This window comes from Helicoverpa zea, chromosome 5 (genome assembly GCF_022581195.2).
Source record: "Helicoverpa zea isolate HzStark_Cry1AcR chromosome 5, ilHelZeax1.1, whole genome shotgun sequence".
NCBI classification, from domain to species: Eukaryota; Metazoa; Arthropoda; class Insecta; order Lepidoptera; family Noctuidae; genus Helicoverpa; species Helicoverpa zea.
Window position 1 is genome coordinate 2,096,161 of NC_061456.1, and position 23,317 is coordinate 2,119,477.

The 23,317-nt window shown below is 34.8% G+C and overlaps 1 protein-coding gene across 6 annotated transcripts in view; it reads left to right on the forward strand.

The window, feature by feature from the left end:
* The window catches only part of LOC124630250 (four and a half LIM domains protein 2), a 178,975-nt gene that overhangs the window by 101,856 nt on the left and 53,802 nt on the right, over positions 1-23,317 (forward strand). For 2 of the 6 annotated variants that reach the window (XM_047164037.1, XM_047164034.1), the window contains exons 3-6: positions 14,433-14,580; positions 16,302-16,518; positions 16,594-16,712; positions 16,853-16,996. In XM_047164037.1, coding sequence (XP_047019993.1) covers positions 14,433-14,580; positions 16,302-16,518; positions 16,594-16,712; positions 16,853-16,996 — 628 coding nt within the window. Of the gene's footprint in view, positions 1-14,432; positions 14,581-16,301; positions 16,519-16,593; positions 16,713-16,852; positions 16,997-19,638; positions 19,784-20,181; positions 20,555-23,317 lie in introns of those variants that run through there. The other 4 variants (XM_047164038.1, XM_047164036.1, XM_047164040.1 and 1 more) reach the window with 3 other exon arrangements.

Genomic DNA, 23,317 nt, shown 5'->3' on the forward strand with positions numbered 1-23,317 from the left:
AGACTAATAGCCTCCCAGGCGCCACTATTTTGGTCCTAACGTTATATTCAGCCCCTTTTATTCGCACAAATCATATTAATAGCTATAAAAAAGTTTTTCCATCGAGGACATTATTTCTACATTTGGATATTGGTGCTGGAGCACAGCTATGCCATGTTGGGTGAAAGGATTTGGTCTAAATAACATCATTTTTGTCCCTCTATTAGGCACAGGCCTCCTCTCACACGGAGAAGGATTGAGCGTTAATCACCGCACTGACTCAATTTCGGTTTGGTGATTTCAGACTTCATAGTTCAGGTTTCCTCGAGATGTTTTCCTTCACCTTTACCATCAGTCAAATTTTATAGACAGGTAAAATATATTTCGACTTATATTTAAATAGGTGATATATGTTCAAATTATGGCGTAGTAAAACTCAAAGCACGTGGAAGAAACTGGCATAAGTAATACCTTTTGTTATTATTTTGGCACGTAAAACTAAATTAGAAAATATAGTTTTATAATAAATTGGCAGTAAGATCAAAAGTGAACTGTAACTCAAATATGTTTATTGCAATTTTACTACATTTTACATCACGGTAGGTCATTTCCATAGCTTTTATCGTACAGTCAACTTCAGGTCAGTGGTAACAGTTTTATAGGAAAATCGTACTTATTACTATTGAGTTAAGGTGCATGACAGTTACCACTGATGTGCGCTCTCCTGTACCATAGTGAGTTACATAAAGGCGTTAATGTATGTGTGGTAGATTTATTGGGAAGTTCCTAGTATTACATTGTTTATTACCTGCATATAAATCTCATGTGCAAAACTGTACATCATGTAAAAAAGTGAGCAATGGTCGGTATAAAATATTTAGAAAGGCATTAAAGAAATCACATGATGGATTTGAAATCTGACTGAACCTGCTCAAGCAAAACCCACATAAAGAAAATTGGAAAACCTCAATGTTAAATGAGAATTTTCCGTCGGAGTTGTTCTACTAAGTTTTGAGTGACGAACAGAATAGACAGTTCATCGAAATTCAGGTTTGACGCGGCGAATAGACTATATTGTCAGTTTGTTGTCTTAACGATAGATATTGACTGACTGAAATGATAATAAACTCTTGCTATGTTTACATATAGCATTGTAGAATCTGAATAGATAACTAAAGCTAATGATGTTTCGACAGTATTCGAAGTCGATTTCAAACTGATCATCCGAGTGCAGAATTCCAAATTGTTTTTTGCCAATTTTACATAATGATGTTTAGGCACTCTTACGACGACAATAACCACTGCCAAATAATATATTAGCGGATGAAGACCAAACTCCTTTAAGATGCCTTAAATTATAATTTACTTATTATAGTCACGGAAATACGCACAACCAAAGATATAAAATTACAAACAAGATACGCCACATCATTATATTTTACATATCTATTATCAAACGTAGCCTCGGTCCTTTGATCTCTGGCTATTTTTGCTCAGTTTCAATGAACTTGGTCAAAGTTACCGTTTTGGCTATCAATATTGTGGATCTTGGACGATAATTGAGCTGAATACCATCGTTAGCCTTTGCCTGTTTGCCAAGATCATCAAACTTTGATTTTGTTGGTTGTTGAGACTTTATATCCGGATTTAAATTAAGAATTTTATTATTAGTATTAGTTGCTTTATGAATTGGCAGTATTTTTATACAATAACCTTTTTTTTTTTCAAAAAACCTATTCTGTAATGTGTCTTATCTTTAACTGTTATAATTTCTGATTTGTAAGGAATATTTCTAAAAAAAATGACCCCAATATATGTAGTTGGTAAAAAAGTTTGGAGGATGAGGTGAGGATGATAAGTAATACATATTTCTAACAAGTTATCAATTGAAATATCGATCGTGCTAGTGTAAGTCTAATAGATGTCGCAAAAGTGTTACCGTCCATTGCTCTTTACACAATTTAAAAATTAAAAATAAATAAAAATACAACATTTATATTCACTGCAACCTTATCGTACTATCAGTAGCCTGGCTAGGTAAACTTACAAACTGCAGCACATTTGGCGATGATGTCACCGTGTCACCCTAAGCCACTTCTAGATAACAAGGTCTGTGTACTTTACTAACAGTTCTGTGAACTTGGAAAAATGTAAGCAATTTTATCAGAACTTGTTCTTGACATAATTAATTTTGGATTTAAAAATATATTTTTTTTGAAATGATAAGTGTGTGCTCGTGGCCCAGTATTGCATAAGAGGTATTGAGATTTTTATACAATTCTGCAATTCAATTTAGGTATCGGGTTAAGGGGATATGAAAAATACTTAGGTACAGAAAAGTAAATTAAACAATAATAATAATAGATATCCGATGTATTCAAAGATTTTTCATATACATTTTTCTTGTCAAAACAATGTTATGAGGGGATCAAAACAATGTCTGCCAAATCGGAAGTGTTTTCAAGGATGATGAAAATATGACATGTTTTCTCATTGATCTTTATTTTTCTAGTTTATTCCTGATTGTGTAAAAAACTTCAAGAACAATTAACTCAGTATCTTTGTATTCAATTATTTTCCAAACAAAAATAATGATGGCGTCTCATCATTCGAAATTCAAAAGAACAATAGACTAACAACATTCAAACAAATGACGACACATCTAAACAAAACGCAAAGCAAAGGTATTTTCATCATACATCCTTGTTGTCTTATTATGAGTAAAGTTTTATTTTCATTACCAGACTACACAACGCCCACGCTGCTACGAATTTTGTTTTATTGCAACACTGGCCGGAACCTTTGACAGGTGTTTTTCGCGCCAACTAGTTTGAACATGGAATGTAATCAGCTGTTTAGACCGTCTTTGAGGTTATTAAAAGCAGAGACTATTTTTATCTATGGTATTCTGATAGAGATCCGGAATTTGCGTCGCTATGTTACACCTGCTAATCTATTAAACGTCGTGTTAGTAACTTTTGCAATGGCAAAGACAGTTAAACATTACAATGTAAATGGCATTATAAGGTTTAATTCCCGTAATTTTTTCACTGTAGAAAAAAGATCGATTGATTTCGCAGACCAATTCTTAGTACTCTAACATTAAATGCTTCCTAAGATATTATACAGAGAATAGTATTTTACGACTAATAAATTATTTGTAAATACAACTAGCGATGACTCGCGACCTCGTATATTTTATTACTAGATGAATTCACAATAATATTAAATACATAGATTGTAATAAGTTTAGTTATTTTCAATAATATATATCTAAAAAATATATGTCGTAATTTTTTATAGAATTGAAAAACAATTGTTTGTACCTACATATATTTTTTTCTACAATCTCCCTAGTCGATACTTTATCTATGGGTACTAAAGACGAGACAAACACAAACGTCATGAAATCTATAAAACTTCGAGTTATCTATTTAAAGGCCCGATGTGGTTAACCAGAGCACTGAAACCTCTCACCTGAAACCACTGACGTATATTATTGTATTCTCATATGCGACGATTGCAACATGAACAAATTGTTCTAGAATGTATCTTTATTCATGTAACTCTTAACTGTTAATTATAATTAAAATTGGAAGGTCATTTGTATCCGAAGATGGCCAGGATGGACATTAGAAACATACGGCCACTCAGTAACGTTTCGGCATTTGAAACAATCAGCATATTATTGATATTTTAACATGGTTAAGGAAATTACTCTTTTGAACCCAGTGTTAAATAGGTAATAAGGAAAAATACACTAATTGTTATTAAATCGAATGATATAATAGTATGTTATTGTAATAAGTCCATACCAGCCTTATATATATTTTGTAAAAGTAGCATAAATATATAGACTGCCACAGATTAAGGTGACGTTTGATCTATAGATTTACAGAAGTGACATACCAATGACCCCAGGCATTTTCAGAAAATGGTGGAAAGAGTACCAATTTATTATTTAGTACTATTGAAGGCTAGTTATACGGAAGCTGGTAATATTTCTGTAACCATTGACCATGATCTCATGAAGGGCTACACGTATGGAAGATACAAAAACAAACAAACCATTTTGGTTTTATTTCTACGAAGAATGTTTGCGTAAATATTGGAACATTTTCCGCGGAAGTTTTGTAAACTAGTGATGAGTAGGGAACTACAAATAATCATGGTAATTTGCCTTTAAAGTCTCTACAGGCACTTTGCACATGTTTGCTTAACTATTTCTCTTTTACATTATAATATGGTTTTACTTATTCTTAAAACTATAGATCCTAATGATGCAGCTTTTAATACAAGAACTTTCGCTAAAGTTGGCGCTGCCGATTCATAGTAGTAAGTATCATAGTAATCTGTGGTCTATGCTCGCACAAAATTGATTTATTTGCTTTGTGAGATAATTCTATTACTAACACCATCTTCTCTAAAACACAAAAAGAGCAGATACACCAATACGCCAATTTATCACTTTCCAAATCCGCACAAAATCTTCAAAACGCGCCAATACTCTCAAATCTCAAAACTAAGCCTAGATTCTCGGGAATGTCAATTATTCCCCCGTATTTACATTATTCCAGTACAAATATCTCTTAGCGTTAAGAAACAAGACATAGATGGGAAGCAGGGACTGGAAGCGAGCCAAGTATTATAGCAAACATTTGTATAAACTGCGCTAATATATAAAAATAAACGGCGTCTGTTTGTTGTTCCTTCATGTTGAACATCAGGTGAAATGCTTATTATTTATGGATCCAAGAAGTTTTGCCAAGGGCGCCAGACTGATTGAAAGTGCAAAAAATAAATAGATTAGTTTACATCGCTAAATCATAGAGTGTAAGCGGTAAAGTGAGGAATTTATTGGTTTATGCTTCCGTGAATTTGCAGCGAAATTCGTTGAAAGAGAAGTTTCCTTTATGATTTTTTGTGTAAGCTTTTTTATTGAATAGATCCATCGTTTCGTTCTCTCAATGAAATATTAAACTATCTTAGTACAAGTATCATTTTGTAAAAATAATAGATAAATAATTAGACTGTTTTAATGGCCCTCTTTTGTGGCGCCTATAACGACATATTTCGGTGCCCTGGTTTTGCACGCTTATGAGTAGAGTGACACGGCGGGCGCCAATCTGGACCAGGCGCCCCAGATTTTTTCTCTACGAGCTTCAATAATAAAGCTACAAAAAACAAGATATCTTCATACTTTACTAATTTATTCACCCATCACCACCAATTATTAATATAAAAGGAATAATAATTTATAAATAAAGACAGCACCACACATCTTGACTTCCGTCGTGAAAAATAAACAATATGGCCATGTGGTTTAAAATTATTAACGGCGGGAAAAATCCAGTTCCGCCATTGAATGGGATTATTTTTAGCGGGAATATATTTATTTTTATGTAGGTGAGCGTTTGGTGAATTTTATCCGTTTTTCTTTTTTTGAAATACCACGGGCATAGAGTAAATAGTTTGTGCGAAGAGGTTTTAAGACAGTCTGTCTGGCCTGTTGTAAACACTTACTGCTGTATTTTTGTGGCATCTTTGAACTGAAGCAGAATGATTTAATCGTGTAATTAAATAAGAAAGAAATATACCGAAATATATCAAAAGGCTAAAGAACAATTTAACTTAACAATTTTTTGACTAGCCTCAGAAATCTTCATAGTAATTATAACAATATCGAATGGACATTATAAAGCCACAGTCTAGCAATACGTAATGCCTAATGCGTCCAATATAAACACATAAATCAGTTCCTAATTTATAATACTCATTTATGGTTTCAGCGTTTGTGGCCAACTTGCTAAGTAAACATAGGATTCAATATAGTAAGAAGGTTTATTTCAGAACGATTTAAATTATTATGAAAATCCAAGAAATCTTGATATTATTAATGCGTATCATTCAAGCGCTATTAATAGGAAGATTATTTTCATTTTTGCTTTAGACACCAGGTGGTATACCAAGGAGTTTGAATTTTAACCATTGAAACCCTATCACTCCAAAATAATTTTTAATTTGGTCATCCGATTGCAGTAACATTATAAGTCTGTACTGGGCCTAAAGAGTTAAAACACATAGGTACATATTAAAAAAAAACATTTTTTGCAATTTTCTGTTGTTACTTTCATTCTAGCCTGCTTTGTCCCATTTAGGGCAATTATGAGAGAGGTTATTTGTTTAAAATGTCATTAATCAACCTTCTGTAATAATTTACACCGTGTACTCAAATGTAAATCAACAAGATATTCAAAGCTAAGCTAACATGTGAATTGTTTAAATGATACATCAGACTCCGTTAGTTGTTAGATCAAACTGCGACTGAATGAAAACACGACTTGTGTGGGTATAGACAAATTATAGAGGTTTGTGTTAAAGGAGCTTTTTGTTGATCAATGTCAATGGTTCATTTATTTAGAATCGAATGTGATAACAATTGTTAAGTTTGAAAGTGGAAAAATATTAATCAAATCCAATGCAGCAGATGTATGGCAGCTATAAAATACAATAGACATTGTTTTATTCATATTTTGTAATTAAGCACTGCAAAATAACTGAAAACTTATGCATTTACTGTAAATTGAAACTAATCAAATTTTTAAATGTCTTAGTTATGTATTGTCACGAAACTCAATTAGTACAGCGTACCTATGATGTAAGTTAAAATTGAAAAAATACGGCTGTGCCTCTGAAACTTTCGAAAAATAGTTCTGAAAACAAAAAAAGAAATGTCGTCAATATTCTAAATTCAAATTAAGCAAAGAGTCAATCGCGCGCCAAAGCCCGCATCACCAAAACTGAAAATACAAAACACAGTGCCCTTGCAGTCACAAATGTGCATGACCTAATTACTAGCAATAAAACTAGCCGAAATATATTTTATGACAACGTTAGACTTACAACGGACCGTATATAATTGCTGCAACTGGCGGTCATGCACGCAATAGTTGAATGAATTCTTAGGATTTGTATGCATCCAACCTCTTTCGTAATGGTTATGAAAACCGAATTGATTTTTGAAATTCGAACTCGTGGTATCTTGATGATCTCGTGGTATTACGAAGCTTTTGATGGCCAGCTCTCATATATCATGGATATCACCATCAAATCAAGATGAACAGTGAATGTGGTTCAAAATATATCAGGAAATCATAAAATCAAAGAAGCATGACTTAGTGCAACAAGGTTGTAAATAATAATGATGAGTTCTGGTGACTTAGGTGTAATAAATAGTTGAAGTCATAAGTGATAATTCTTATTTAAATAGGCCTTCTATCTCGGGGAAGGTCGAATACAAGTTGCATTGCTCATTTGCACAAATGTGTATGTTTAGCCAAATCTTACAATCGATATAAATTGTTGAGTAAATAACGGAAGCATATCATTTATTTATTGTTACGATAACATTAATTTTTGGATTAATTTAATAAAAGCATCAATCATGATGACAGGCGTTTGAATTTGACAGCTCCATAATACCACCACAGATAATGACAAGTTCTATTTACACCACAGAGCCTAAACAAAAAGGTTTGCAAGACAAGGTTGTACGACACACTTGTTTAGCAGAAACAATTTAAAGTGGCTCTGTTTTAGATACATTTTACGTGGTTAACGAAGTAGAGATAATGCGGAGGGACATTATTTTAACGTCTTTGATTTTCATGGTGGTGAACTTATAGTTTATAGCTACTTATCCTTTGGCTGTTGTCTCGTATTTATGTGATCATAATGTTGTACCGAAGTGCTTCTTAAAAGGGTTACTGGAAACAATAAAGTTTTGGAAAGGATTTTGCAGAATAATAGCTGTTGAGTACTAACATTTTTAAAGATAAGCCACGGCTATCAAATGATCATTATCGATCCATGATCTGCATATGGAGTCAGCCGGGTCAAAATGTAAATAAATTCTCTTGATATGTTTCATTTGAAAGGATCTACCTTGCATGGAGCTAAAAATGTTGTCCTTAAAAGCTATGCTTAAAAGACATTGTAACAAAAAACTAATCTTATAATTTGTATCTAAGTGCAAAGAAAGGGCATCAAAATTTAGCTTTTATAAGGAATCATACAGCATCATATAGCTAAGCTAATAAAAAATCTTTAGCCTTCCTTTACAAAGCCAAAAATCAACCTACACAATGCAATAGGTAATAGTAATAATCAAGTACACAAAGCTAACAAGACGTCAACGAACTCTGCACACACGCAACTATGTCCGCGCATACCAATTAAACGCAATGATATTACCATGGGAATCTTGGCTCACTCATAACTTAGAAACGAGGGGGATAAAGGACCTATTAATAGGACATTTGCCACTAGTATTTAAAGTTCTAGAAATAGTAAAAGGATATAATGTGATAAGATTGCAGGATTAGATGATATTCTAGCTAATAGTGGGATTCCTGGGTACAGGTTTTCTATGAATGTTGACTGAAGATTCATATGCAAAGATACACTTTTCTAATCTGCCGGTACTGGTACTGATAGACTATAATGTACAGTGTTAGTGGTAATGTGAGTTTGAGGCTAAAGACGATGACTGCTTCTTCTTTTTCCTGCTCCGTTCCCAATTTTATTTAATTCATTTCCCAAAATTTATTTTATATGACAACATCTGCCTAGCCTTTTCCCAATTATGTTGGGGTCGGCTAACAGTCTAACCAGTATTTTACATGGAGCGACTGCTAATCTGATCTCCAGTTATAAATACAGAAAAACCGGCCAAGTGCGAGTCGGACTCGTGCACGAAGGGTTCCGTAAATTACAGTTAAATCAACCTATCTCAAAAACTATAAGAGATACTTTGATCAAACCAAAAATCGTTGAAAGAGTTAATTAGCATGCATCACCTCTATTTTTTTTAGAATTTTATACCCCGTAGTTATAAAAATAGAGGGGGGGGGACATACTTTTTACGACTTTGAGAGCTGATATCTCAAAAACCGTTCACTTTAAGAAAAATGTTTTTTAGAAAACTTTATATCATTTTAAAAGACCTTTCCATTGATACCCCACACGGGTATGTACATCGAAAAAAAAAATTTCATCCCTCAGTTACATGTATGGGGGGCCCCACCCCCAATTCTTTTTTTTACTATTTAGTGTCATATTTTTGTAGCGGTTCATACAACACATATTCCCATCAAATTTCATCACTGTAGTACTTATAGTTTCCGAGTAAATCGGCTGTGACAGACGGACAGACGGACAGACGGACATGACGAAACTATAAGGGTTCCGTTTTTGCCATTTTGGCTACGGAACCCTAAAAAACGGTGTTTCCATTAACATTCCATCATTCATAACTTTCTCGATCACGATTTGATCGCTTGTTAACCACTAATCTGCCGATAAATCCTTCTTATCATTGATTAGATTCTTACATGGAATTCCTATTACTAATAGTCAGCTCCAATAACTTCCCCGTAATAGTGGCATACTCATAAATATTTGGAAATAGTAATCTCATTATCTACTCTATCTATCACTATAGGACGTAGACATCTTTCCTTACAAAGAAAGAATGAGTGTGCATTGGTGATTTAAGACCTTAGAATCCAGGTTTTGTCAGTCATTGGTACAGTAATAAAGTTAACCACTTTTTCTAAACCTAGCACATATTATGTATGTATCTCCTATACATGAGTAGTTACATAATTCGATAGTCACAACAAACTCTGACCTACATCGAAGAACCATTTCCATAAAATCCCCATCTTATAGTTATGACGTAAGCAATGTCATCTCCCTTCTGTCCCCTATAATCATTAATTGTTCTAATAATATCGTCAGCTAGAACAGCTGTTAACCCACATTTCTGAACGTCTGGACCACATCTAAATCGGATAGTTTCGCCATCAATCTGAGGCTAAAATAAACTATACGTTCATGGTGAAGGTTCTTTCAGATTCCGCGTTCAGATGAAAATGTTTGAAACCTTTGATATGTTGACATTCTGATTTGTGAGCGTTATTTTCATTGCAGTAGCTCAATGAAAATAACAGCATGATTATAGAATGTTTGATCTTCCATGTGATTAACGCAGAGCATCGCTTAATTTGACGGTTCTATAAGCTACGTTGCCGAGGCAACCGATATAAACAATATTGTTAGCGAAATAACAGTGTCTTTTCTATGCCTTTTCCAATTGAAATATTCTGTATTGCATTTCCTATTTACAGTTATCCTTCAAGTTCACATTGTGGGACACTTTTAATTCAAGTTTAATTTGTGTAATCAGTCCTTTGTGTACTTATTTACCTACCTTCCACACATTAGGTATATCTGCTCCCACTCTTCAACCTTCCATACCATATACTATAACCCATATACGGGGTTCACGGTCAAGGTCACGGATAAGAAGACCATGATAGCACCATGGCGCATCGTATAGATAACTCTGCACTTTAGTGGATGTAAAATTCAAGGTGAGGTTAGGATGGCCAGTTTTATGAGAAACTGGTGCTGCCATCTGGCGGATGAAAGCGTAATTTGATGAAAGTGTTTTCAAATTGATTATTACTGTGTTTTTAATTATATTTTTTGTGGAAATGTATCCGAAAGACAGAGTTAATTGTGCATACGATAGGACTGCAAGCTTTGCCCAATTTTTTTTGAGGCTGAATCAATCAATTGTACTGTTCGAAAAACTACTGATTCCTCTTTAAATAGCAATAAATAAGCTACTAATACTTACCTGAGGTCACTGACTCATCCCTAATCCGTATTCCGAATGACGTGACTGCGCAAACGCACGGATACGCACAAACACTTGAATTTATCAAATTCCGTGTAATAATGAGTAATTTAGTTTACACAGACATTTGTCAGACATTCACTGAAATCCTGAAACCTGGTTTATTCTGACGTTCTGACCTAGATGTCAGTTTTGTTTATTTTTATTCATTCATTGTTAGTTATACTTTTATGATGTTTGAAATGTTTAAGAAGTTTATAGTCTTCTAAACTGCATTGGGTTTTAATATTACAAAAAAATAGGTTAGTAGTTAATTATGTTTTTTGATGAATAAGAAATGTTACAGGCTGAAATTCTAAAATGTTTCAACACATTTCATTTTCGTGAAGAATACATAGGTACTACGAAATAAAATGTCTTGCCTTAATAGACTCAATTCCAATACAAAATTCTCTCAAATGCCGTTATATTTCGAACGTTAGCATATACTAGCTTGGTTTTCATCAAGTAGTAAGGTTTTCTCAGTAGCAGAATCCTTCATTAAGAGGTCTCATATCATAACATATAATCTTCTCCATTGTTTGTCATACACACTTACATATTCACATTGAGACAGTCACCCTATATTTCTAAGGACCTCGACACGACAATCTCCGTTCTTACTCATCCCACTTATTCTATTAAATCAGTCTTGTATCCAGTCAATCATATCACGGGCATCAGGATCACTGAGAGTACTCGCATACTACAGACTTTTAGTCGGCCGATAGTTTGTTTGGGCTCATACACCAGTGTGATGGTTAATGGTTGCACGCACATTCTAAAGATCAGGTATTTAGCCGGTATTAGACCGACTAAAAACTAAGTTTCTTATAATGACTGTGTTTCGGATGGCACGTTAAACTGTAGGTCCCGGCTGTCATTAAACATCCTTGGCAGTCGTTACGGGTAGTCAGAAGCCAGTAAGTCTGACACCAGTCTAACCAAGGGGTATTGGGTTGCCCGGGTAACTGGGTTGAGGAGGTCAGATAGGTAGTCGCTTCTTGTAAAGTACTGATACTCAGCTGAATCCGGTTAGACTGAAAGCCGACCCCAACATACATAGTTGGGAAAAGGCTCGGAGGATGAGACCGACTAAAAACTTCGATTGCAAACAAGAAAACTTTTTACTTAAAAAAAAAATGTCAACTGTCGGCCGACTGTTTAGTCTGCAGTGTGCTCAGCAGGGTACTCTTAGCATATCAATAATGGCTGCGCATTGTGCTTCGTTCAAACCTCTTTAGTTTTCAATGGATTTATGCATTTATGTACATTATTTTGTATGCAATTTCGTTTAGGCATGGAGAACAAAATGATGAACGGAGATGTCATAACGCAGTCTCCTAAGAAAGTAGCGTGCCAAAATGCTGCTGTCCGTTGGGTGATGACCAATCTTCGACAGACTGGTTTTCCTTAAGTTACGTCCTTAAGTTTTCTTTATATTTATTGGTCACCTTTCTTATGGCATCTCCGCTATCTTTCTTTCCTCCGTGCGTTAAGCGTTTGTTCTCGAATTGTTTGGGTTTGCTGTTTTCTTTTTGAATATCTTGATGGTAGTGAATGTTTGATTAGATTTGGACTGTCCTGGTTGTTGAATTGGGTTTTATTTTCTCTCATTGCCTTTATATGGTCGGACTCACTTCTGTGTTTCAGCGATTTCCTGGGAACTACTGGGCGCAGCCAGATAAAAAGTAGCATATAAGCTTCTTCTATAAATGGGCTGAAATGTAACACAAATCATTTTCCAAATCGAAATATATCCTGAGATTCAGTAACTTTCTTAAGTAGCTGATGATAGTGCCAGATGATTCTTGATCTAAAATTCAGGAATCAAATGTTTCGCTCAAGCCACAACTAGACGTGGAAGGCCAAAATAATGAAGGTTGTATTAAATAATTTAATTCCTTATGTTAGCTCAAAACTTGATCGTAGATACACGCTGATGGCTGATCTCATGATTACGTCAGCTGTAGTTACTTCAAGACATTAGAATTAATTCGTGGCTAAGCACTTGTTTTTGCTTGAAAATCGTGGTTATTTATAAGTGTGAAACCAGGTAATTGTTTTAAACAACCTAACTTGGTTGTGATATGGCTAGGTAATTTTGATGATGACTTGAGGAAATCCAGAATATCTTTTGGATTTTGTTACTTCTTAAATAATGTATTTAGTTTTTGTTACGTGGAATTTATGGATTAATTTTTACTAATCAGAGATAAAAAAAAATCAAGATTTTATATGTATACTGTTTGATTAAATCAGCCATCTTGCCTACGAATTAAGATTTCTTCTTCCTTCCCTATAGCCAAGTTATTTGATGTCAGCGCAATCTGGTTTCCGCTTCCATTCCTCTGTCAGCCGTCATATTAATATTCACTCCCTTTTCATTCATGTCCTCTTTCGAGATACTTACTTGTTCGTTGATACTTAGTTACTTACCTATAAAGTTCGCAGATGTAACACACATTTAGAAGGACTAGTTCGACGTTAGATGTTATCAGTTACCCATATAAGGTGAAGCTAGATATCAATGTTTTTGCATCAATGTATAATGGTTGCCTGATGAATACATGCATGTACTTACTAATACATATATGGATGTAGTGTAGATGGGGGTAGTAGTAGTGTGAGTCATAGTTTAATGTAATAGGTAGGGTTTGAATAAAATAGGTAAATAATAAAGGCCCTATGTTTAGTGAAGGTTTAAAATTATTCAAACAAAAATGTGATAGGCTGTTTTGTTCAGGATACGTCGACTTTACTAAGCGGGTAAACCTTGATTGGTGTAGAAAGTCATACTTAACTCTTTATTCTAATTAGGTATTTGGTTTTCTACTTCGTACCACCTGAAAGGTCCCTTTTCTCTGGGACGAGACCTGCATACATTTCATTACTGTTTCAATACAAGGTTTAACTATTTTTCGGTCTCTGAAAACTGTTTTTATGTCGTTTTTAGTAGGGAGATCAAAACAGACTATACATATCTAGAAAATAGTAACCTAACCTTTACCAAAATCCACAAAATACTACAAAATAGTACCCAGGTAAACCTCGCGTCAATCTAGAACCAAGAAGACCCACATCGGCTTACTTGCCCCATATTTCAAGGCAGCTTGTTAAATTTTACTGCGTCCCCATTGGTCGGCATCTCCCACTCGTGCGATAGTCTTATTAGGGATAAGCGATGCTCCTTTGTCACGCCATGTGACTGGGTTATTTTTAGTTAATACTTGTTTACGTGTGCAAATGAGTTATAGGGCAGTTTTATCCTTATTGTGGAATTTACTTTTGTAGTATGTGATGTATGGTGTGTGTGCCTAATGAGTTTTTTGTGGTGGGTTATATTTTTTTGGTCATCATCATCCTCCGAGCCTTTTCCCAATCATGTTGGGGTCGGCTTCCAGTCTAACCGGATTCAGCTGAGTATTCATTTTTTGGTCGTTGGTCATATTTTTTTCTGGATGTTTAAATCCAGTAGGGTTGGAGTACCTTTAGACCTGCTATATGGTTCAACATAGTAGATATGATCTCATTTGTATGGAGATGGCATTTTACCGTTGTTTCTATATTGTGTAACTGTCCACAAACATGGTGAACAGCAATGAGCATACCATTTCTGAAAAGAATCCTTTTCCCAGCAGAGGCACAATGTACCATGTAATGTCTACCTGAAACAAAACTAACGCAAGTCTTTTTTTTTTGTTTCCAGAAAAACATGCAAGTCATGTGGCTGCGACCGGCTGAAGCACTCGGTGTACCATGAGGAGTTGGGCTCCGTGCGCGACCGCCTCGGCCTCAGGGAGTCCAAGATCAACCACCACGCGTACGACAGCCCGCCGGGACTTACTGCTAAGCAGGTAACAAGACCCAGTCATTTTACATTGAGCATAGAGCATGTAAACACCTGGAATATAATAAGCACAAACCTCTATGCGCAAATTTAGTAAGGGTGAGAGTAATTACTATGCGTATATATAGTAAGTTATTGACGAGAACCAACTCCAATTTAGCTTGGGAGGGCTTGAACAACATTTTACCAGAAATACTCACATTGCTTGAAGACGAGCGTCTTTCAAAGTTACAAATACAATATGTAGTACTGTAATTTGTTCTAAGTAAGACGACTCTTTTGGATGATTGGGCTAACTTGGATCTCAGTTGGCTCGAAACTTGAGATTTAAAGGCCTTTAAATGTCCGCAGGGATATTCATTAGTGTCAATAGGCATGATGACAAATTTTTAAATTCCTTTGTATGATGTAGGTATACGTCTATTTTATATCAAAAATTTTAAATTTTAAGAAAATGCGAAGTTTTTTTATCAAATAATTGCATTTTTCTCTGTCCACTTTGAATCCGGCGCGAAAACGCTTGTCAGTGTCATGTCGTCACTTGTGACGTCACGACTGAAATTACAAGGACGCAAGTAAACAACGCTCGTGCAATAATTAAGTTTTTTGTGTTATTAAATATGAATTCGAAAGTGCATAGGTGTTGTGGGGTCCCCCAGTGTAAGAACACATCCAAAACAACTCCTGATAAGTTATTTGTGTACGTTCCTCACAATAAAAAAATACTAAACAAGTGGCTTAAACTTGCAAGGCGAGATTCAAAAGCAATATTGCCCAGGGTACAACTTTATTTTTGTGAAGATCACTTTGATGTAAGTTATTACATAGTTCTCTAGATTCTAACATAGAAGTTTTTTTAATTAAACTAATACACTTACATGGAAGTTTTTTTAATTAAACTAGTATACTTACATGGAAGTTTTAACATTTCGAAATTCAGTTGAACAAAAATCTTTATTTGATGCCAAAAACTCTCCCAGCATTATGATATCAATTCTAGGCAAATTAGCGCTGTTTGCCTTGATAAATCCGGGCTCCATAACTCGTGTTATAAACAATTAATTAATTAAAAACAAAGATCGCAGTGGAAGTTCACAATAACGAAATGTGACGTTCGCGCGCTTTCGCGCGAGTTGTTTTGAGAGATGACGTCACGAGCTCTGATTGGTGTTCAAGATATCATGGCGGATTGCCTTATTTCGTAATTTTATTTTATAAAAATACATATTAATCACATTATTAATAAAGAAAACAATGTGCGTTTTATATTCCAAGCTTCAAGTTTAATTTAATAAATATATTATTTTAATGATTTTTGATTACTGTCATCATGCCTATTGCTGATATGGGATAAAATGAGTTTCTTCAGACGTAAATGGTGGCTCATCACTGGAGGTCATATGCCCATTTTGTTTATTACATATATGTATGTCCAGTTTTGTACCACCGCCTGAAACTGGCGTTATACGAGTTATTTTTACTTTTAATAACATCCCGGTGTACATAAACACCGATATTATTAGATCCCTAAACAACAGTTGTCTGCCCTGTCCTGTTTACTAAATATTTTATCTTTCATGTCGCCATAGTTACTATGTCGATGCCACTGAAATGTACAACAACCATAAACCATACAACAACATTCATGTGGGTGTATCATTAATCGTTTATTTAGGTCTTATTGCATGGTGGATATAAAATAATAAAGATAATATTTTCCCGTTTCAGACTGAACTGTACTGGTCGTCGTTAGCAGAGCGCGCTCCGACCGGCCTAGGTGGCGCCACCGGCGCGGCCGCCTGGAGGGCATGGCGAACTAGAGCATTAGCTTCCCAGCTACCGAAGCAAGATCTATCTCTAGCTCATTGCCGACATATCGACGAAAACCACCGCAAACAATATGAAGACTTCGTCGCGGCTAGGAACGAAATTGCACTTGACATTGGTAACGAAATTATTAATTGAGTAGAGCGCCATCTAGTGGCGAGTAGCTGAATGTATGTATATTTGCTTTATGTAGGAACATTTGTTTCAGGCGTCGCTAGTCAATATCACGGTGCATCAGTTGATTGCGCTGGATGTAATAAACCTATTCGAAGTGGAAGTATTACTGTACAGGCGCCGCGGATAGGAGAGGAAGTAAGTACCCTTATATACAGCGCCATCTTTATTCAATTGAGAGCACTAAAAACAACTATCATTTGACTTAGTGCGGCTACTCCATAATAGATGTCGCTACTAGTAGCACATTACAATTTCTAATGAATATTTTGTTTTAGGCATATTTCCATCCAACATGCTTCTCATGTGCGGAATGTGACGAGCTGCTGGTGGAACTGGCGTACTGCGCATTAGATGGACGTCTGTACTGCGTCCGACACTACGCGGAACGGTTGAAGCCCAGGTGTCATGCTTGTGATGAGGTATGTTTAATCTTAAGGAGCCATATTAAAAAATAGACGTGTTTATGATGTTTTTAAATGAGATGCAGTTATTGAGAAACCAAATACTCTTTTATGTGCTTCCTAGAAGGTACTTGTAATAAATATTCTGAAATTAAAAATAATTCGGCGCTTGGCGTTTGTTTCTGTACAACCACGCTTGATTCTGTAGCGCCACCTTTAAATGAACAAGCATATCATTATGACGCTGGAAACTACTGTTTTACCTCTACTGATTGCTGTATTGTAGTTGCTTCTATAATTATTATAAATCGATTCCTGAAAATCTGTATTTAAAGTTGGTATTCAATGTAATAATCTAAATCACCGTAGTAAATAGAGGGTGACAATATTTCAAAGGTTACATAAATAAATGCCAATTCGTATAATAAATTGCCGTGTTTGTGGTTTGTTACAAATCAATTTGGTGTCGTTCCAAATACACCATTAGTACCGGTGTTGCTAATACATGTGGACTGTTGCGCGTCTGGCTGTTCGGCTTTTCTGTCAGATACAGAAATTGGCATAGTTTAGGCAGAAGCTTACCTAAAAAATTTATTACTAAAGCTACTTCAGCTATACATATTATATACTAAGACAGATGATGTTTAAGTTAAAAGTTTTTCAAACTCACAACATACCTACAGCAAGGGCCCTGCTAGTAACGAAAAGCTTTAAAAAAACAAATAGTTAACCTCAACCTCAGTTAAAGGTAGTTCAAGACTCTTTCCCACACCCATTGTAGGACAACCAACATTTTCAATACCTCCCTTAACATTTAAAACCTGCTCCGAAAATAAATCGCTCACAATCTTAGCGTTCCAAATATTAATATAACGACCGGTATAAATACTTAGTAGCAGTAACGATTAGTCTCGACGTATTCCAAAGAGACAACAAAACACATCACGCAGACTATTCCTGTCCCTCGATGTGCGATCTGACGGCCTGACATTTGCAACTATTATATAATGGTCCTTTAGATTGCATGGAGTCTGTCATAGTTGCTATAGGTTATCTGGACATTGAGGGATGGTTCGAAAGAGTTTAGAGTAAGAGTGAAAGAACAAGGGTTAGTTTGAGAGAGGAAAACTCCTGGTCAGAAGGAATTTTTCCAGACAAACATTTGTTTGTGGGTTTATCAGGGTTTTTAAGCGTCGAAAAATAATTCGTTCATCAAGTACCTATTATTACACTTTAATTAGTGATGCTTTTTATTTCAACAAAGTTGGATCATTCATTTCAGTGTGAAAGCGTTACAAACCAACTCACTTTCACATTAATATCTGGCATGATAAATTATCTATCTTACCTATAGCTCCTTTACACTACCCAGAGCCAGGTAGTACCAAAATTCCATTAAAATTAAAACACACTTGTTAGAGGGCGTTATTAGTAGAGGTGACGAAGTCTAAGAATTACTCCAAACAATAAACGATTTTACAATTATATGCCTTGCACCAACAACAGTTATGATTATAAACAAAACAATAACGTTTTGTCGCTTCAATTAGTTTACTAGCTTGAACTATAAACATGATGTGTTCTGTTTCGCTTAGCTTTTCATGGGACGAGTTTTATCTATTTTGCAAGGCTTCTGGGTTGGGAATTCATCAGATGACCCTTCCCGCTGTGGGTGCCTGACTGGGAGACTGACTACAACCTTGCTTTATTCCTCCCTTGAACCTTTCGTATACCAGAACCACGGTAACTCTTCTTCGTCCCCGGCAGATCTTTTGCCGGACCTGGCTTGAATTTCACACAAAAGATCATATCATGTTAGCCACAGCTTTTGTTCCTATATTATTAGTACTGTTTGAAGGATTGTCCATTCTTGAGGCACCCATTGAGGCTCTTCAAACTTGGTATATTATAATGTGGCTTCAATTCCTATTACAGCCATCAAACAGGATCAAACCAACGATCCTTCTTGCGAATCAATAAATTCAAAATTCGACAGATATCTTAATGTTTCCTCTTGAAATATGATTGGTTGAGCCATAGTTTAAATTTAGACGGCTACATTTTAATGCATAACTGTGCTACTCAGTGCGTTTCGCATTAATGACAATATTATTGATGTGGCCAACTGTTCACATTCATTCAGCAAGTGCGTATCGTGCCACGAAATTATTGTCGGCCCTTCAAATAAAGCGTAGTGAGGACTAACGAGTGAAAAAAATGTGTCGATAATACTTGCAAGAGGCAATAATCTGTTGGGTTTACTTCCAAAAACGTTTCTCTTATTGTCTAATTGTGACATAGTGTACATATTTCTAGTCTACAATAACAGGTACGTAATATAGTCCAAGATGTTCGTCATAAACTTCATCATACATGTTATGCCTCCAATATGGCTGGCGTTATGCGTCATATGTTACTGCTCAAATCACGAGATAACGATTAAACATCCTTAACAGTGAAAGCTGCAGATTTTTCACGAAGCACGCGCTCTCTGCCTAAACATTATCGATACTGTTTACACCTTATTTAGTCCAGCCTAATTTGCAACGCAAAGCTTTTCAATCGGTCAATAAACCAGCCGAATGAAATATGTTTGGTATGTGGTTACAGAACAAAAATAAACTGTTAACTAGTTACTGTTGAACATTGGTTCACACCTTACCACTTTAGTCAGATTCTACACACGGTACGGGTTTGCACGCATTTTTTTCAACTCCGACCTTTTTAGTTGTTGAAAAAAGTTTCGTTTGGTCTCTAGTCTGTGATACAGGTTTTAAATTTAAATTCAGTTCTTTATTTGAAAAGGTGAGGCTTTATTTTGTTTTACCATAGAGTATTAATACATCGCTCCTAAAATGCTAATTCACTTGCTCCATCAAAACTAAATTATAGTTATGAGTTATATAAAGTTTTCAATGTATCGTAATGGAAGCATCTGAAGTGGTGGCCTATATTCTGGAATGAACAAATTATTACGAATGTTAATACTCCAGTTACATTTGTATCTCGTAGTGGAAATTACTAAATTACCCCTGTGCTCTAATAACACAGAAAAACAATTCTGTTTTATTTCAATGTGAAGTTAGTGCGAATAATTCCGCATTCTGAATAAGAAGGGCTTTTGATGTTTCGCTGTCAATAGTACTCTATTTTTGACATTATCCCTACAAGTTATCGACGATGGCGTCTCGTTGGGGCAGGTGATGTTCCTGTCTATCGATCTTCGAAATACCGATCGATCTCTTTGAAGTGCCTGTCGTCCAAGCTTGTTTATAGTCACAAGCTGATGTAATAAATATAATCGACGCGCACACACGACAAGGACCATCTTACCGGACTGTTCGCCAACTGTGAACTCAATACTCTTTCGACAGCTACCGAGGACGTGTCGCCTCCAGCGAATATTATAGTACCTTCGTCTCCAGTGTAATTAAAAAAATAATTTAAAAAGTCATATCTGTACGCGACGGTCAAGTGTGATATCTTTGACCGAATACGAAATTCGAATTTGCGCGCGTTTTTTTGCCCGCGTTTTTTGGTGTGTTCGGATACGAGCTGATTAAGAAGACTGTTTCTGTGAGTGGTTGAAAAAGAAAGCATGGTCTTTTAATTGTGATGAACTAACCTTTATTAAGTTTTGGGGAAACAAGCGGCAGTGGTGTGCTATTATAATATTTTAAATATTAAATAATCCTACAGCCTTTTACTCCGCAAATTTATTTTCGTTCAGTGTGCATTGTTTCAATATGTAAATTAAAAATTCTTCATAGTGAATTTTTCATAAAAATGCAAGAAGTGAACAATACCATCTGTAATTATTTAGAAAAACTACATCTCAGTCATACACTAGCAAAAGCTTTTAATAGTTCCGCTATTCGGTAATAGATGGCGCTAGTAAAGCTTGAGTGATTTAAAATTAATTGTTAGTAGAAAAAAATCTTTCAATTATTAACAAAATAAGCAGTTTTATTTTATCCATAATTAATTACAAAATTAATTGCATTCTATAAAGAGTATTTTTATTCATAATTAAGTGTTGTGTCTGTAAATAAATTCAGATGCATCAGCGGACCTTATATGGTTATAATTTAAAGATGGCATTTAAACTTAAACCAACAAGCTTTAAGCTTGGTCACCTTCTAAAAATATTACGTAATCATCTCCAGTATAGCAGTCACATACTTACAATAAAGTATTGCAACAATTGTACCTACCTATATATTGTTCAGTAAACTGTGATCATTAGAAAGATCATGTCTTTTTAGAACTTTCTTCATTCATTCTTTTATCCTATTATCCTTATTCGGAACTGTTTGGGGTCGTTAAAGCATTTTAGTTCAGTGTTCATATTAATCTTCCTTTTTTCACTTTCTAGCCATTGTATTACCATCATCCTTCTGCCACTATCCTAATTTAATTTATATCCTCTCAAGTTACATTCTTTCCAGCCATTAGTACATTCATACAATCCGTCCATCGTATTTTTGGATTCCTTTCAATCCTAACTGACACATTCCAAGATAATTCAAAAGAACCTTTACACATCAGTAAAGTGTCAATCTACAAACTACAGTTTCTAAAAAAAAAATTGACATCGAACGCCCTACAAGATTATCAAGTCAACACTGTTTTTCATACAAATCGGTAATTAGCCATTTTGAATGAAAACCATCTTACAAATGTACTGCTCTTTGTATCTACTCGTCTTTAATACCAGGAGATAAGGTTGAAAATTGAATAAACTTTGGTTTGACAGCTCTACTTAAAAGTTTGTAATATTAAGCTTAGAGTGATAACTTAATTTCTTTGAAGAGATTAGTTTGAATGTAAAAAGTAGGGATTTTGTTTCTGTCCAAATATTTTAATTTATCTTCGTTTTAAGATGTCATGAAATAATCAGCGCTGTCTTTCGTTAAGTCCTACCTACTCGTTTGTACAAAATAACATATAGATACATTGACCTCTAGTGCAAATATTTCTCATTGAGTTTTTAAAATACAAATTAGTTATAGCAGGTATAATACTAATGTTTTTTTTTTTTCATCCATACGTACTGCATCCATGCGCTATTTCTAGAGAGTGGTGAATGTCACCATAAAGTTAATTACCACCGGTACCACAAAACATATTTTACAAACTTGGTCATATAAATTACTGTTTCTAACAAATTCTACCATCTTAAGTATTACAGTATTCTTTGGGGTGCCTTTTATACTATAATAAGTCTACAAAAAAAAAAATTAAACTAAAAATACTTCCCAAAAAAAACACATAATTTGATCATAACCTTTATTACCATTATTACGCTCAGCTTTCCAAATTCAAAACGTTCTCACCTGTCCAGAGACAACCTACAACCTTCTTTTACCTTTAAAAAAAACATTGCACGCAAACTATGAATTGAAACTCTTTGATGGTGTCATCGACCCACGTGGTTGTGGTGCCAAAACCCTGTTTACCGGATATTAGTTACCTTCCGTCAAAACATAAATTCAATTTAATATTGTTTCATATTGTTCGCTTACTCTACGTAAATGCTTTATAATTGATTATTCTGTTTTTTAATTACGAATAAATCTTTTCTATTTTCAGTACACACCCATTTATATGATCGATAGTGTCAGATTCCCAGACGTTTATTTCCTTTTTCTAAAACTATTTGACCAATAGTGTTGAATTCCCTGTAATACGAAATGTACCTATTGCCCTAAAACTGGGTAAAGGTGAGCAGGTAACTACTGAAATTTTCCATAAAGTTAAACAGAACATATTCTAGGCAGATCTGACTGAAACTGACTTTAATGACAGCTGTTGTCTTCACCTGAAAACATGCTCAATAAATGTTAGACGTTCATGGCCTTACTACAAAAACTTTAACAACTGTTTTACACTTGTCTAAAAAAAATGTGTCTCCAAAATGAACCTTATGTCAACGTCATAATGTGACATTTTTTTAGACAAGTCTTAAACTGACGTTAAAAAGTTTTTGTGGTAAGACGGTCAAAGTTGTGAAAATAGTTTAAACTATCTCTTCTATTACTTTTGTTTTATTTAATCTTGCTTTCTGCATTGTGTATTAAATATTTATTAAAATAGTAAATTGTTTTTTTAGAAGGAAATACTATGGATCGATCATACCAAAGAGTTTTTAATCCATTGTAAACTAAATCCATTAAAAATAAATCGAAATATGTAATTACCTTCAATGAACAATAAAAATCACACGTGCGAACTATCAATCAAATGGAGGATTCTATTAAATGTTGAATTCATAAATAACGTGTTATATTGTTGAATACTTGTGTTTGTGCGCGTGTTGCCAACACGTAAAAACTCTGA